Consider the following 14364-nt stretch of genomic DNA (forward strand, 5'->3'; position numbering starts at 1 on the left):
TTTTAAACTTTAAATGTATTTTATTATGAAAAAGGGAAAAAATCCCAACAGGAAAGATCAGTGCAACAGGGATATTTCTGTTTGGTTAAATACGGGAGAGGCAATTATCAACAGAGGCAACCAGACCTCACAAATTAATGACATTAGTGTCATTCATATCTGGTTGTCCTTGACAACTGTCCAACAATCAGTCTCCTCCCATGATTACTGTGAATGAATGAGTGAGGCAGGACTACCTCGCTGCCTCCTCCTTTCTGCTCTCCCCTGTGTTTTTCAGACAGTCTATCATTGTTACTTTTGTTTCTCCTGAACAGAAATGACTGTAACCTACACCAGCAGGCTCAGAAGGAGGCGTCAGCTCCACCGAGGAAAGAGAAACAAACTAGGATGATGACAGTGGAGGTAAAATAAACCATGTTTCATGAATGTCTTCAGCTCAGCTGGGTGAGACACTCGTGCACCAGGATGATATGTTAAGAGTGGAAAGCCAACACTAGTCCACCACATCCTGCCCGTGATATGTTCTTGGAAGGACATAGTGGTGGGGTGGAGGCGGGGTAATTAAAAGTATTTACTGTCAGATCCAATCAAGTGCAGCGGACTGGTTACTTAAGATCACGTTAATCCATATCCAGGGTTTTCTTCATGTTTGAGCTCCAGTGTGGCTCAGTCTTTAAATTAGATTCATTTGAGCTCTGCTAATAACTGTCTGCAGGCTTGTGCAAATAAATAGAGCAATGCAGAGCACGGTCTAACGCCACGTAACTTCCAGTTTATTACACACTTATAAAACAGTATCACATGACAGGTCTCGTTAGTCTGCTTGGTGTTAAGATTACATTTCCACACATTTTTTTGGTGAACGGTGTTTCCATCAGGTCCACCAAACAAAGTGAACTTTTTCTTTTTTTTAAAGAAAATCACAAACAGCCTCGGTTAAAACATTCCTCAACTTTCCAGTTCATATCTCCTCCTTCAAGTATATAAACAGATCAGGAGCAGCAGCCCAGTAAATATCATCAAACTCCAAGCTGTAAATGACAGCAAACAAATGTGCATCCTCTAAATAGGTGACCCAGTTCTTTGGTCACAACATCATCACTCCTCTAACGTACTCGAGTTCTTATTCGAGGGAAAAACCAAGCGGTGGAGCTTCGGAGCCGATCACGCCTGCAGCACGCCTCTGGGCTGACTTGGTCCAAAATATTCTCCTTAACGCTCGAGTCTCAGTGAGGAAGAGGGTGCAAAGAGGATGCTATCATTCTGCTGTGGCTGCGTCACCCAAGACTGAGCAGCCAACATCTCAGGGAGCGACAGCACTCCTGTCTTCTGTCCTCTTCCCTCCCTCTTTTTGGAGAAGCCAAACAAAATGCATGCTAACTCATCTGCAATTAACCCTTTTCCCTCTGTGCTGAATAGGAGTATCTACAAAGCAGTGTAAGGAAATTGTGGCAGGACATTACTGCACTCTTGAAACAAATGAAGTTCAAATGCAGTCTTCTCCCATGATCTTGGTGTAATTAGTTTTTTGACAATGCCATAAATTTTAGCATTTCGTCTTCTGCCATCATTCTGTGTGACATAAGAAAGCAGACAAGCTCTTGTAGATGCTCCTGCAGAGGTTACAGACGTCAGTCTGTACTCGCTCACCCCAGCCCCACAGGGAAGCTATCAATTTAAAGAGAAACTGTTCATTCAGCATAGACAATCTTTGCATCGCTGATGCACATTACGCCAAGAGGAGAAAGAAGCCGCATGGGACAAATGAAGTCAGCAGGTGTAATGCTGCGTTTGTGGTAAAGGAAATACTATGTAAGCTTTTCTTTGACACATAGTTTAAAAAAAATATTAATTCTAGCTGTGATTACCAACTCCAGGAGGGGTAAGTGCTTTGTAAAGACATATTTAAAAGAGAGAAAAAGTTCAGGTCTAGTTCTATGCTTAAATCAATATAGTTCATAAGACACAGCTGGAAGACTGGACAATTTTTAAAAGGCTGAAGCCCTCTATTAACCTCAAGTAAAGAGAAAACCAGCGACACCATTGTAAGATATTTTCCTCTTTTTTTATAAAAAACATGTTGTTGATAACATATTAGTCTATATTCTAGTGCAAGTCCGGCTAGCAAAATCCAATGTTTCCTGACAGTTTTTTATTTTGAAGTATTGCAGTACGTGTTGATAGCAGCTGCTCAGAAACAAGACAGAAAAGATTTTTGGAGCAGAAGAAGGAAAAGACACTGACCTTGTTGCCTGTCCCTGCACAGCAGATGCCCAGAGCCATGGCAGCCCCACAGCGTACATGAGGGTTGTAACTTTCTGACAAGAGAGAAACCACACTGGGACACTGCTCTGGGGTCCTGGAGACACAAAGGGGTAGAAAGAAGAGGCACTTGAAGTTAATCACAGACAAATGTCATTAATCAGTTAAGATTGCTGCTGGACTAATCACAGCTTTCTGGATGCTGTGATTTATCAAAGAAAAATTAAACAATCAAAAACTCTCACAAACTTCCCCAAATCTTTACATTTGGTGTACACACACACACACACACACACACACACACACACACACACACACACTTCATATCTTAGTGAGGACATCCTAACCAAATGGTTTGGGTAAATTGTACAATATTAACCACATGGTAAAAACATTACAAATTCCTACAAATGTGAAGGAATGTGCTAAATAAACACATATTTACCAGCACCGCTTTAGTCATATAGGCACAACCTGCAAGATCATATCAAAATTTAGCTCAGCGGGTGACAGTCGTTATTGTTTTCTGAGTAAAAATTCTCTTAGTTAAAAAAAAACAAAACTAAACAAAAATCACTTTGAAGCAAATTATGCACGGGCACACGCAAACGCACAAAAGAGGAGGGAAAAAACAAAAACATGATGTTGAACATTATCTGATAATTCCCTTGTGATAACAACGGCTCTGCCCGGGCTTGAATTGGTAGGCTGATTGGTGAGATCACGCAGAGTTTTGCATGAAGAGTTGGTCTGCTTTAAACTGCAAACAGATGCCAATCAGTGACTCAAGGATCACAGAGAACGGCCACGTTTAACTAACTGACCCAGCAATGCTATAGTGGAAATAAAGAGGCTGTCCCTGTTTCTCACATAACACTAAAAGCTCAATGATCCACAGAACAAATAGAAAAGCAGGAGAATGAAACAGTGGTGCTTATTGGATTCTAGTTCGTTAAAAAAAAAAAAAAAAGGCTTTAAACTGTGTTTGTGTATATGCCGAATTATTCTACAAATGTGTTCACAAATTATATGAAAATTATGGTATAAGTTCAGTAAAAACAGTCTTGGAAGCTTTAAAGCTTCACAAAGATGACTTACTTCACTACTGACTGGATGAACTACACTGGGTCCAATAACTGAAGCTATAATCACCTCGTTATGAGCCTTACAACTATAAAGCATAGAAAGAAATGTTTGAATCAGTCTTTTTACTCATCATTAAAAACAGTCGCGTTAATGGACAGAATATATAACCTATTCAACAGAAGTAGAAAACACTATAGACTGGAAAAACTCCATCTTGGAATTAATAAGTTGCCCCTTCAGAAAAATATGTCATAATAAGATTAACACACACACACACACACAAAAAGCCACAAACTCTTAAACTGTCCATCAATATGGAGGCATGTCCGCAGTGAGTAATCTGCACTGGTCTGTCTGGAATTAAAAGCTCAGCTCGACCATTATATTAGGATTTAGCGAGATCACAAGTGGCAATCACTGAGAGATTTGGATCAGATTTCAGTGTCACCTCCAGAGGGTTTTTTTCTATTCCTGTAGACCGACGGACGGTGTCCTTCAATCTACATTTGGGTGAGAGCCAAACTGTAAAGGGCTCACACAGAATAAGCATTTAGGTTAAATAAAAATATTTATGATGCTTTTTTGAAACTGACTGCACAATAGCTTGAAGCACACCTTGAGAAAACTTTGGCGATTGGTTATCTGAATAGCTCAATCTGAAGCCTTTTCAGCTTTTTTCAGTAAAAGATTACCTTTAACCACCATCAAAATAGAAGAAGTGAGATGGAGAGAAGAAATCAATATTCAGCATTTGTTTCACATGAAAGCCTGTGAAGCTGTGACGTCTGGAATTCGACTTCAAGTTCAATATCCTGGTAATGCGTGATGGACTTAAAAACTTCAGAATTAACTCAAAGGAAAGAGACGAGGAAAAAAAAAAAACCGAGCACCAAGTTTATGACTCCACTCAAAGTCAAAGTTGCAGGTGTAGAGCAAAGAAAAAAAATCTTAAAACATGTAATTTTTCTGCATGAAATGTGATCTGCAGTCATTGATGTGGTCTTGCTGTATGACTGCAGATCACATTCGGTTGCTTCCTGTCTGTTACAGGAAGCAGCTGTAAAATACATCATGAAAAACACCTGGACAATGTTAATTTTAGACAAGAGGTCATGTGGCTTTTATAGTTTACGCTAAAAGGTAATCAAAATTCATCCAAAGAGTAAACAAAACAAACACGTGTGAGTATACTGCTATAATAATAAGTGATAAGCAGCTGCCAAAGGGCAGACTGTTAACTTGTTAAACTGCTTAAACTGGGAGAAAAAAAAAAAAGTGTCACGTCTAATGGTACATAATGTTTTTATTTCCTTTAATGTTGCAGCAGTTTAAAAGTTGGCAAACATGCAGATCCCAAGAAATAAGATTAGTTATCATACTGAAAACATGTTCGGGTAAAAGCAGCTGTTGGAGAGATAGATGCTGCCTCTAATCACAGTGCTACACCTGATGTGATGATTTAAGCATTTAAAAAATTTCAACTTCTGGGACTGAAGAGATTAAACTTCATTAAAGGATAAGCAAAGTAAAAGAGAGCAGATTATCTTATGCATGTACTGCCACCTTGACAGAAACAAGGGGCATGTATCATCTAAAATATCCAAGGGTACACTCTGAACTTCTCACTTAAAAAATAAATAAATAAATAAATAAATAAATAAATAAATCTGCTTTTAAAAGCAAAAAATCAAAGCAACATCATGACTACAAGCAAAAAAAATCTATAGAGAAAACAAAAATATACATAAATAGGGGATAATTTCTTAAAATCTATATCATCTATTAAAAAAAGGTTTCCTGAGATTTTCTCAATGTGAGCTCACTGAGGACAAAAGGCTTTAACAGCTATGTAGTATAAGTACATTTTCAAGCATGTACCTCTACACAAAAGGTTCCCCCCATACAGTGCTCCTACCTCCCCTCTTCTTCGAGCAGAGGAGTGAACAGAAAGTGACAAATATAAACAGTAGGACGGCGGTGTTGAAGGAAATTACCTCCCAGAACAACTGGCATGTTGCCATCATGAAGACATTCATCTGTTTTGTATAGAGTCTGAGTCACTTGCAAGCAGAAGGGGGAGGGAGGGGACGAGAGAGAGCGAGCGTGAGCTGATCGCAGGCTGCAGACGAGAGGCAACGAGTGAGAACGGGAGAGCACCAGAGGAGCAACAACATCTGAAAGTTTTAAACCTGTGATCGCGGTAGGTGACGCGCAGCGAGACTGGAAGTTCCTCCAACATGTGGAAGCGAATAAATTCCACATCACGGACCGCTTCAGACTAAGACAGATTTAGGATTCGCTGCTGAGGGAGGGCGTTCTCTGTCACATTCTTCTATGGGAAGGGAAGAAATTTAAAGATGAGATAGGAGACATTAAAAGAGACCAAGCTGTCCCACCTTACAAGGTGTGCAAAGAGTGAAATGCACGGGGTGTCAAGCGGCTCTCTTTTCCCAGCTCAGAATACTGTTTTAGTGTTCAACAGCGTTAAGACGTAAAGGTTTGGGAAAAGACTTAAAGAGCTGAAAACACAAAAGGAGAAGGACAGCTAACATTACCTTGGGAAACAGGTAAGAAACTTTTGCAAAACTATCACAATACTAGTTTATTTTTTTTATTTGAAAATGGGTTTCGACATCATTTAAACCACTGCTTTGGAAGGTATATAAATTCAAAATCCTACACATTCATCTACTAATTTTAATCAACAAATATCAGCTGAAACACTGCGTATAAAAACAACTTGCATCTTTTATTAACCTTTAACTGTATAACAGAAGAAATCTGAAAAGCTTTTAAGCCATCACTCTGTTTTCCCAGCTTGGCATTCACATAACTCATGATCTGACTGTCTTTGCTCTATTTATTACTTACCATTGCTGCATTTTGTCATTATTCGGGTAAAGAAAATGACTAATCACTACCCCTTTAACAGACCTATTTCTTCTTTGAAGTGGATGTCAAGAGTGTCAGCTGCCTGGGAAAGTGAGGACCCCTGCTCACTTGCGGAACATCGCACTGTGGAGCTACTAATCGTGTTGGGATTATTGCCAGCTTTGGATTTTATAAGAACAAAGATCATCTTCGTTTGGCTTTTACGGGATGCAGGATCTTGTGTGCCGCCCCTGAACTGTCTCACCCTACCCTGTGCCCTTGCCTGTGGGACCCAGTGACCATGCTGACCGAGTCTCCCAGACCAGAAAGATTAGAGCCCCGACCTACACTCAAGCCCGCTGTATGCTCAGCAGCACCCTGTCTCAGCCAGCCATGGCACAGCTCGAGGCTAACAGCTCACACGCAGGCAAAGTGTCTGAGCTTCAGCTGAAATGGGCTGCCTTGCTCATTGTCATGGTCATCATCCCCACGATCGGAGGAAACATCCTGGTCATTCTCGCTGTGTCGCTGGAGAAAAAGCTGCAGAATGCTACCAACTACTTTCTAATGTCACTTGCTGTAGCCGATCTGCTGGTGGGACTCCTAGTGATGCCCATTGCATTGGTCACTGTTCTCTACAGTAAGTTTAGCACGGAGCTTTGGCTTTGACAGCTTCATTGCACATATACTGCATATGCTTTTTTACATTATATGGGTAGTATTAAAGCTGCACAGGTAAAAATCCTAGAAACCCAAGCATAACATTTCTTATTTTTTCCCTTTTAAAAGGTCGTTTACATTTATTTAAAAAAAAAAAAAAAAAAAAAAAAAAAAAAAAATCACAATATTTTTTATTATGCTTACAAAATAAACAGTATTTAAACTCCAGACGCTCCCCCAGCAAACAACTGCCAACATTACCTCACCCATGTCTAAGGTGTGACTCTGAACAAAGCACCATTGGAATGATTATATTTCTTTCTTTAATATAGTAAATGGCCTGTATTTGTATAGCGCTTTACACATCCAGTCACCCATTCACACACACAGACACTGGCGCCACCGGGCCCTCTGACCACCACCAGTAGGCAACGGGTGAAGTGTCTTGCCCAAGGACACAACGACCGAGACTGTCCAAGCCGGGGCTCGAACCGATTACAAGGCGAACGCCCAACTCTTGAGCCACGATCGCCCCGACAGATCATAATATCCAGAAGAACACTGAAAATTGATGTCCAAACCACCAACAAATTTTGAAAACAATTTTTTAAAGTGAGTTCAAGCGTGACCGAAGTGATTTAATGAAGAATGTCCCCTAATTCACAGCAAACTTGTATTAAACCTTCATTAGGCGTTAATATCTGCATAACGACCAGAAGACTTGGGGATAACAGAAGAGGAGAAAAACAATTTGAGAGGCAGTATTAGATCCAATCAAGACTATCTCTAAACAAATTATTCTAGATGAAATAGAACAAGAGATAGTGGACGGTGAACAGTCTACTTTCTCTGGCAAAGGTTTGGTGCCAGGTCCACAGCTTGGACTGAACGACTTGCCTCTGGGACTATTACCAATGGAAAGCCATTTTTCCATTAATTCCATTAATAGTGTTGTGCAAATACAGCTGCACAGGAACTGATTTAGACTTGTATCCTCTTTTTTTCCTCTTCATACCACAACAAAATACAGAGCTATGGCAAAGCTACGCATTATTCTCCATTAGTTCAATTGAAAGATAATGAGCTGGATTATAATTATGCCTAACACACAAGAGCGCAGATGTGGATGTGTCACACTGAAAGCTGCACAAGTAAGATTGCTCAGAGATGCTGCTCAAGCGCTTACCTTAATGCAGAATCTAATTAAAGAAGGGCTTTACAATTAATCTGCCATTGCATCTATTTCTGTAACAAATCTGTGTCTGGAAACATGCTATTTAAATTCTGACTGGATCGCTGGATTGAAAAGGATACCAGCTATAAGGGTTTTACATCACTCTCCACATTAGAAACATATAAAGCCTGTTCATCAGTCTACCAGGAAGCTTAATCCCCTTTCACATTGCTATAATTGAGCACACTGAGCCCAAAATTCACCCAGTAAACCCTCCAAAGAAGTTTTAGTCACAGCCAAAGGAGAAATCATCAGTAAAATTAGTATTTTAAACCACACTTATTTTGGGTTCATCATCAAGCATAATAAACAGTTTAATTTATCAAACAGCCACATATAACAACAAAACTCACAGATTTCTGTTCAACAAGCCTGTGCAGATTTCTGATCCATGAAAAACCTGGGTATTGAGCTAAAAGCAGCTGGCTTTGAAACATAAAAGAAACTGAAAGGGTATTGATTTCTTTTTTCTTCGTTCAAACCATCACTTCAATACGGCAACCTCTAAAGCAATTTATCTAGGCCGAAAATATTTAGTCCTAAGAACTAGTCCAGTCACGTAACTGAGAGAAAACACCAACTGTGATTAAAATGTATTTCTTTAATTTTTCCAGCAGTATTTCTATCTGCTAAAAGGTTACAAAGGTCTACAAAAACAAAAAACAGACTCCTAAAATATTCTCTGCTTTTGTGAAATATATTTTAAGACCCAGGCAGCTGTCATCCTCTCCTATTTAGAGAGAGATGAAGCGCTGAGGTGAACTGGAAGAGGTCATGAGGACACAGACAGAAACAGCGTGTTAGTGTGAAGGATAGCTAACGACGGTGCGGACAGTCATGCTGTGCCAACAACCTTTAGCGAAATAAACAAAGTCACATAGACAAGGTTATAGTACATTGGTACACTAATACCACAAATGTCAACACAACTAAACTAAATATTTCAGTGAAATCAGTGATACAACTGTAAGGTGGGGTCGATGAGCTGTGCTGGGCTTGAAATAATCAGAAACAATAAAAACACATGTAAGCTGACAGACTAATAAAGCTGTGCGTGTGTTGTGTAAATTAAGACTGTTATCATTGTTAATTAAGGCTAGAGATGTGCTGGTCCGGTGTCCAGAGGTGTTTGCTTTGTAGCCGTGTGCAAATGATGAAGGTGGTTGAAGTCCAATTTATCTTTTTAACCTTTATCCCCCTTCTTATAATCTAATAACAGGTGAGGAAGGTGCAGAGAGGCTAACAGCTAGTCCTTTGAAGTTCGTTAGTTAGTTACATTTCTTTTTCTTTTCAGCTCTATACAATGTCACTATAATTATTAGGCCTTTACCTTTAGCGATCCAATCACATATAAAACAAAATTGATTTCTCTATTAACCAAAGTGTCTCCAGTTGAACAGCTATAACCTCCTTTTATCTTTGATCATCCGTTCAGACTTGCTCGTGGAGTAAAGTAGTAGGGCAGGTAGAGCTGGCTGCAGCTGGCAGAGAAACCCACTTTACTTTGAATTAAAATATATAGGTTTCAAAGAAAAGATGATGCAACACACCCAATCCAGAAAATGTTTCTAGTATTCAGCCACTCTTCCACATCTGCTGAGCAGAAGTATACAGACACCTGGAAAATGTAAGAGGTCCTCTTGTTTAAAATATGAGCTATGTGAACAGAAACTCTTGTAAACTTAAAATAAACCAACTTGTAGCCAAAAAAGAAAAAAGAAAAGCCTAAGTGAGAAGCCAGCTCTCTACTAACCAATAATGTGGTAATTTAATACATTAGATTTTCTGAACTCCTCTATTCTATTTTTTTTTTTATTTAAAGAGATGTGGATATTGTAGCTGTTTCTACTGTGCAATGTGCTATAAACACATTCTTTCTTATACTTGCCAGAAATGCAAATTATTCTTATTCTTTTTTAAGTAATAACACTTCATCCCCATATTTTTTTAATAAAAGTCCTGCACTGTTGACTCTTAGACACCCACATCTGTTCAAAGAGCAGTTTTGTAATCCTTATAAACCAAAAAAAAGAAAAGAAAAAACATTGCAAATGACTTTGAGGTGCTGACACGAGCCTTGTATAACTAGGAACTACAGGAGAGCTCTGCTTTATGCTCCAAGTTTTTAATGGGCTGCCACGTGGTGGAACTAGGATGTTTTCAAAGGCAACCATAAAACAAAAAACTATAAAAAAAAATAAGCTTACAAGGGCAGGATTGCTTTAGTAACATTGTAAAACTAATATAACAAATAAACACTTTCCAAAAGTGTCAATCATTTGTCATTTGGGGGGAGAAAAGCTTCCATGTCAAACTTAATCAAAACAGAGTACGAGAAAGCAGCGCAGTAAGGAGGCGGAGGAGACGGGCATAACACAGGAAAATTCCAACAACTGTCTTTTACTATGTTAATGGATGACGAGACAAAAGCCAGAACAACTACTTGCCAGTTTTATACCCAGAACTCAAAATAAACACTACTGTTGAGCGCAGTCTCTGCCACATCTACATAAAGAGCTCCGAGCTCCATAAACACTCGGCGAACCCTCCTTTTTCCAGTAAAGTGATTCCTCACAGATAAACAAACAGCAATCATTTGCACGAGTGCTACTTCAAACCCGTTGCCATTGTCTGATATCTACCCTAACGGGCAGAGAGTATGACCGCATTCTTTTTGGCAAGAAAACGAGTTACACCACAAGTATATTAAACTATCTGCCAACTCTAATTTCCATCTCATCTTCTCTTTAGACTCTGGATGGCCTCTTCCTGAGTTTCTCTGCCCCATCTGGCTCTTCCTTGATGTGCTTTTTTCTACTGCATCCATCATGCACCTTTGTGCCATTTCACTGGATCGCTACATTGCCATCAAGAAGCCGATTCAACACAGCCAGTACAAATCCAGAGCAAAAGCGCTGGTCAAGATCGCACTGGTGTGGCTCATATCCATTTGTAAGTTTGTCAGTTCAGCCTTCAGCTCTACAGCAGTCTTTAAAGTCAAAACTCAAAACATAAAAGCCCCAACAAGACCTGGTTTACACTCAGAAATGCATGCCAGATGACATAAAACAGCAACATATATATAAACAGCACTGATGTGATTTAAAGTCCACTGTGACTTTAAATCACATCCAAGTTTTAAAATAAAAGGTAAAATCAGCTGCATCTCAAAAACTTACGTTAAATACATGAAAACACCTTTACAGCACAGTGCAGCTCAGTACTCACACCACTAAGGGAACATTCACTTTGGCTGTCAGGTGTGGCTTTATTTAAACTTTTAAAGCTTACTGTACACCATGGCTTATTTTGAGGGGGGTGACGACTTGCCAGGAATGATTAGTTTACTAGATTTTGTAAACACAAAGATGCTGCAATCAGTCATGCCTTGTTATTGGAGACACATTTCAGTAAAAGCAGCTCTTTCTCTCAAATGAAAAATTACTGCATTTGCAGAAAAAACAAAACAAATGCAAGCCAGTAAGCTGTTCATCCAATGAGTGTGGTAATAACCAGTGTTTCCCAGTATTTAATGTTGTTGTCGTTTTTCTAGGTATTGCAATTCCAATTCCTATTAGGGGCCTTAAGAACTACCACCTTCCCAACAACATCACCTTCAACAGCAACCACACGTGCCTGCTGAAACCAACCACCTTCTGGGATTTTATCATATTTGGCTCTTTATCAGCATTCTTCATCCCTTTGACTATCATGATGGTCATCTATCTACTCACTGTCCATGTGTTGCGCAAAAAGGTTTATTTGCTCAGGTCAAAGGTCACTCAGCGTTTTAGCTCTCTGGCGGTGTCCACAGTTTTTCAAAGGGAGCAGTCTATGGCTTCAACTGAAGCCGAGCAAATGAATGTGCTGGACAGCAGACTTCCCCGGATGCAGGAAAAGCCAAATGCAGGCACCACGATCGCTCACACGCCATACGAACAGTCCTTTCGCAGGATGTCAACTATGGGCAAGAAGTCCATGCAGACTCTGAGCAACGAGCAGCGTGCATCCAAGGTACTGGGCATAGTCTTCCTCCTGTTTGTAGTCATGTGGTGCCCTTTCTTTATTACAAATATCACCTCAGTGCTATGCAAAGGGTGTGATCCCAACGTCATTGCCCAGCTCATGGAGATCTTTGTTTGGGTGGGTTACGTGTCATCAGGTATTAACCCGCTGGTCTACACCCTATTCAACAAAACTTTCAGGCAGGCGTTCACACGTTACATCACCTGTAATTACAGGAGCTGTGCCAGTAACCTGTCAGGAGGACATCTGAGGCCATCAACTGCAGAGTGGACTCTAACAAGGATTTCAATCAAATCTTCCATGGCAGAGAACTCTAAGCTATTCATGAAACGGGGAATGAAGAACGGCATTGGAGCTGTGGCCTACCAAAGTCCGCTGAGGTGTCGGCAACCACCTGTACAGTCATCTAGTGGTGTTGTGCTAGACACAATACTTCTGACTGAAAATGAAGATGATAAGCAGGAGGAACATGTTAGCTGTGTATAGACTATGGACACGCAAAGCAAATGAATATAAATCGGGGGTGGGGTGGGGGTGGGGGGGGTACTTAAAGTGGATAAAATTTATGTTGCAAATTTGAGTTCTTTCAAGACAAAGGCTTGTCACGAACAGATGTTTCTGTCAATTGGATACATTTAATGGCAAGACAACAAACCCCAAACTGTTCATAGTCTTTTGTAGCGCACACCTAGAGGGCAAAACACCAAAATGCTGGCTAACTCAGAGCATCAGAGCACCAGAGAACTCGTTTTTAATATGTTACAAGCTGCAAATGTCCAGATCAACTTTCAAAAACACTGATATTTAAAATACTGCATGTTTTTCCATACTTGTAAAGTGTACATTGCACAAGCTGCAGTCCATTTGGCAATATTTGCAATATGTAACAATATCCCCCCAGTGCACTTACACTGCCACCAGCACATACACAAAAAACCCCAAAACAAAAACAACAGTAGGTGCAGGTCTATCTATTTTTGATTGAGATGGGTCACTAATGCCACGTTTGGAAGGTGAAACTCATCTGTTAAGCTTATAATAATGTAATATAATTTAGCCTTTGGTGGGATTTGGCTGCTGTTTTTGTACGGCAGCCTCAGGAGAGGTGTGTTAGCATTTAGTGCCATTATCTTTACTTGCCCAGCAGCTGTAAACAACTGAGCGGCTTGTGAACATTAGCTGGCATTTTGGTTTAATAACTCTGGTGAAAGTAAAGCACATGAAGTCTAAGGAAGGCTTGTTTTGCCCTCCAGGGTTCAAGGTGGTGACCTCACTTAGAAACTAGTAAGTGATCGCTAATGTTTGTTTACATCAGTTACACAAGGATCTATTTTCAACTATGAACACTACATCCACAAAGTTCAGGACATCATGATGACCTGGAAACTCCCTGAATGCAGCATACAGTACATTTCCTATTCTGATGCTTTCAACTTTTGCTGTCTAAATATGCTGTAAACCATCTACATGCTTATATTTTGTCAAGACAACACAGACAGACATAAACGCCTTGCACTCTTGAAACGATACTTAATGTATTTGCTGGACCTTTGAAAAGCACTCTTGTACGTGTATCGCAGCCTGCTGTTTTGACATGTTAAAAAGATGTCCACTTAAAAAGATTGTACATAGAAAATGTTCACTTTAAATGGAAATCTACATGTGTTTAATAAAATATTTCTTGTGTTCCTGATAAAAAGGCCAAATTCTAACCATCTGTGTGTTATGCTGTTGATCTCCACATTCATATGTTACTGTAATGTGATCGGAAAAAATGGCCTCTATCATAAATAAGGGCTGGGCAAAACAAAACACAGCATAACAGCCACAGTAAGACAAACAAAACAAAACAAAACAAAACAAAACAAAACAAAAAAGGCTATTCACTTTTCCCCAAATCATAAACACCAAAGCAGATAACAGAGTTTGGCAATAAAAACCACTGCTATTTACACTGAAAAAGAAAAATACGAATACTGTAACGACAGCATATTTAAGGAGCAATTCCTGATTTCTCTGTTTAAAAATATCCAGGAAAACATTCAACTAAACTAAAATCCTAATTAGTTATATTCCTGTATAGACTGTGTCACTGTTAAACAAAAGACAAACAAACAAACAAACTGGAACTCTGCTGATTTAGTATGAAAAAGCTGAAACGTAAGGCATTCAAACCTGGCTCTTCTTGTGAGGCGGAGTGCATGCAGTTATTCTTAAGGCATTAG

At 39.6% G+C, this 14364-nt stretch overlaps 2 protein-coding genes across 5 annotated transcripts in view; one reads left to right on the forward strand and one right to left on the reverse strand.

The window, feature by feature from the left end:
• The window catches only part of psmd1 (proteasome 26S subunit, non-ATPase 1), a 36658-nt gene that overhangs the window by 13463 nt on the left and 8831 nt on the right, over window positions 1-14364 (reverse strand). Inside the window, exon 17 of the mRNA XM_004561961.6 lies at window positions 2245-2359. Within this exon, the coding sequence (XP_004562018.1) occupies window positions 2245-2359 (115 nt within the window). The remainder of the gene's footprint in view (window positions 1-2244; window positions 2360-14364) is intronic.
• htr2b (5-hydroxytryptamine (serotonin) receptor 2B, G protein-coupled) lies at window positions 5398-13841 on the forward strand. 4 transcript variants are annotated; one of them, XM_004561960.6, is made up of 5 exons: window positions 5404-5915; window positions 6281-6859; window positions 10865-11065; window positions 11667-12127; window positions 12355-12501. In XM_004561960.6, the coding sequence occupies exons 2-5, from the start codon at window positions 6583-6585 to the stop codon at window positions 12367-12369; spliced, it is 954 nt and encodes a 317-aa protein (XP_004562017.2). In that variant the 5' UTR covers window positions 5404-5915; window positions 6281-6582; the 3' UTR covers window positions 12370-12501. The 4 variants fall into 4 exon arrangements, with proteins under 4 accessions (XP_004562015.2, XP_004562016.2, XP_076730509.1 ...); XM_004561958.4 differs by having other exon boundaries at window positions 5398-5915; window positions 11667-13841; XM_004561959.4 differs by having other exon boundaries at window positions 5398-5915; window positions 6300-6859; window positions 11667-13841.

Source organism: Maylandia zebra, linkage group LG15, assembly GCF_041146795.1.
Source record: "Maylandia zebra isolate NMK-2024a linkage group LG15, Mzebra_GT3a, whole genome shotgun sequence".
Taxonomy (NCBI): Eukaryota; Metazoa; Chordata; class Actinopteri; order Cichliformes; family Cichlidae; genus Maylandia; species Maylandia zebra.

What these genes read in the sequence shown, in the direction of transcription:
- htr2b (XM_004561958.4), top strand. Translation starts at nt 6,583, where the DNA reads ATGCTCAGCAGCACCCTGTCTCAGCCAGCCATGGCACAGCTCGAGGCT. An exon ending in ATTGGTCACTGTTCTCTACA is followed by an intron (nt 6,860 to 10,864) that starts GTAAGTTTAGCA and finishes TCTTCTCTTTAG; the next exon opens with ACTCTGGATGGCCTCTTCCT. An exon ending in GGTGTGGCTCATATCCATTT is followed by an intron (nt 11,066 to 11,666) that starts GTAAGTTTGTCA and finishes TCGTTTTTCTAG; the next exon opens with GTATTGCAATTCCAATTCCT.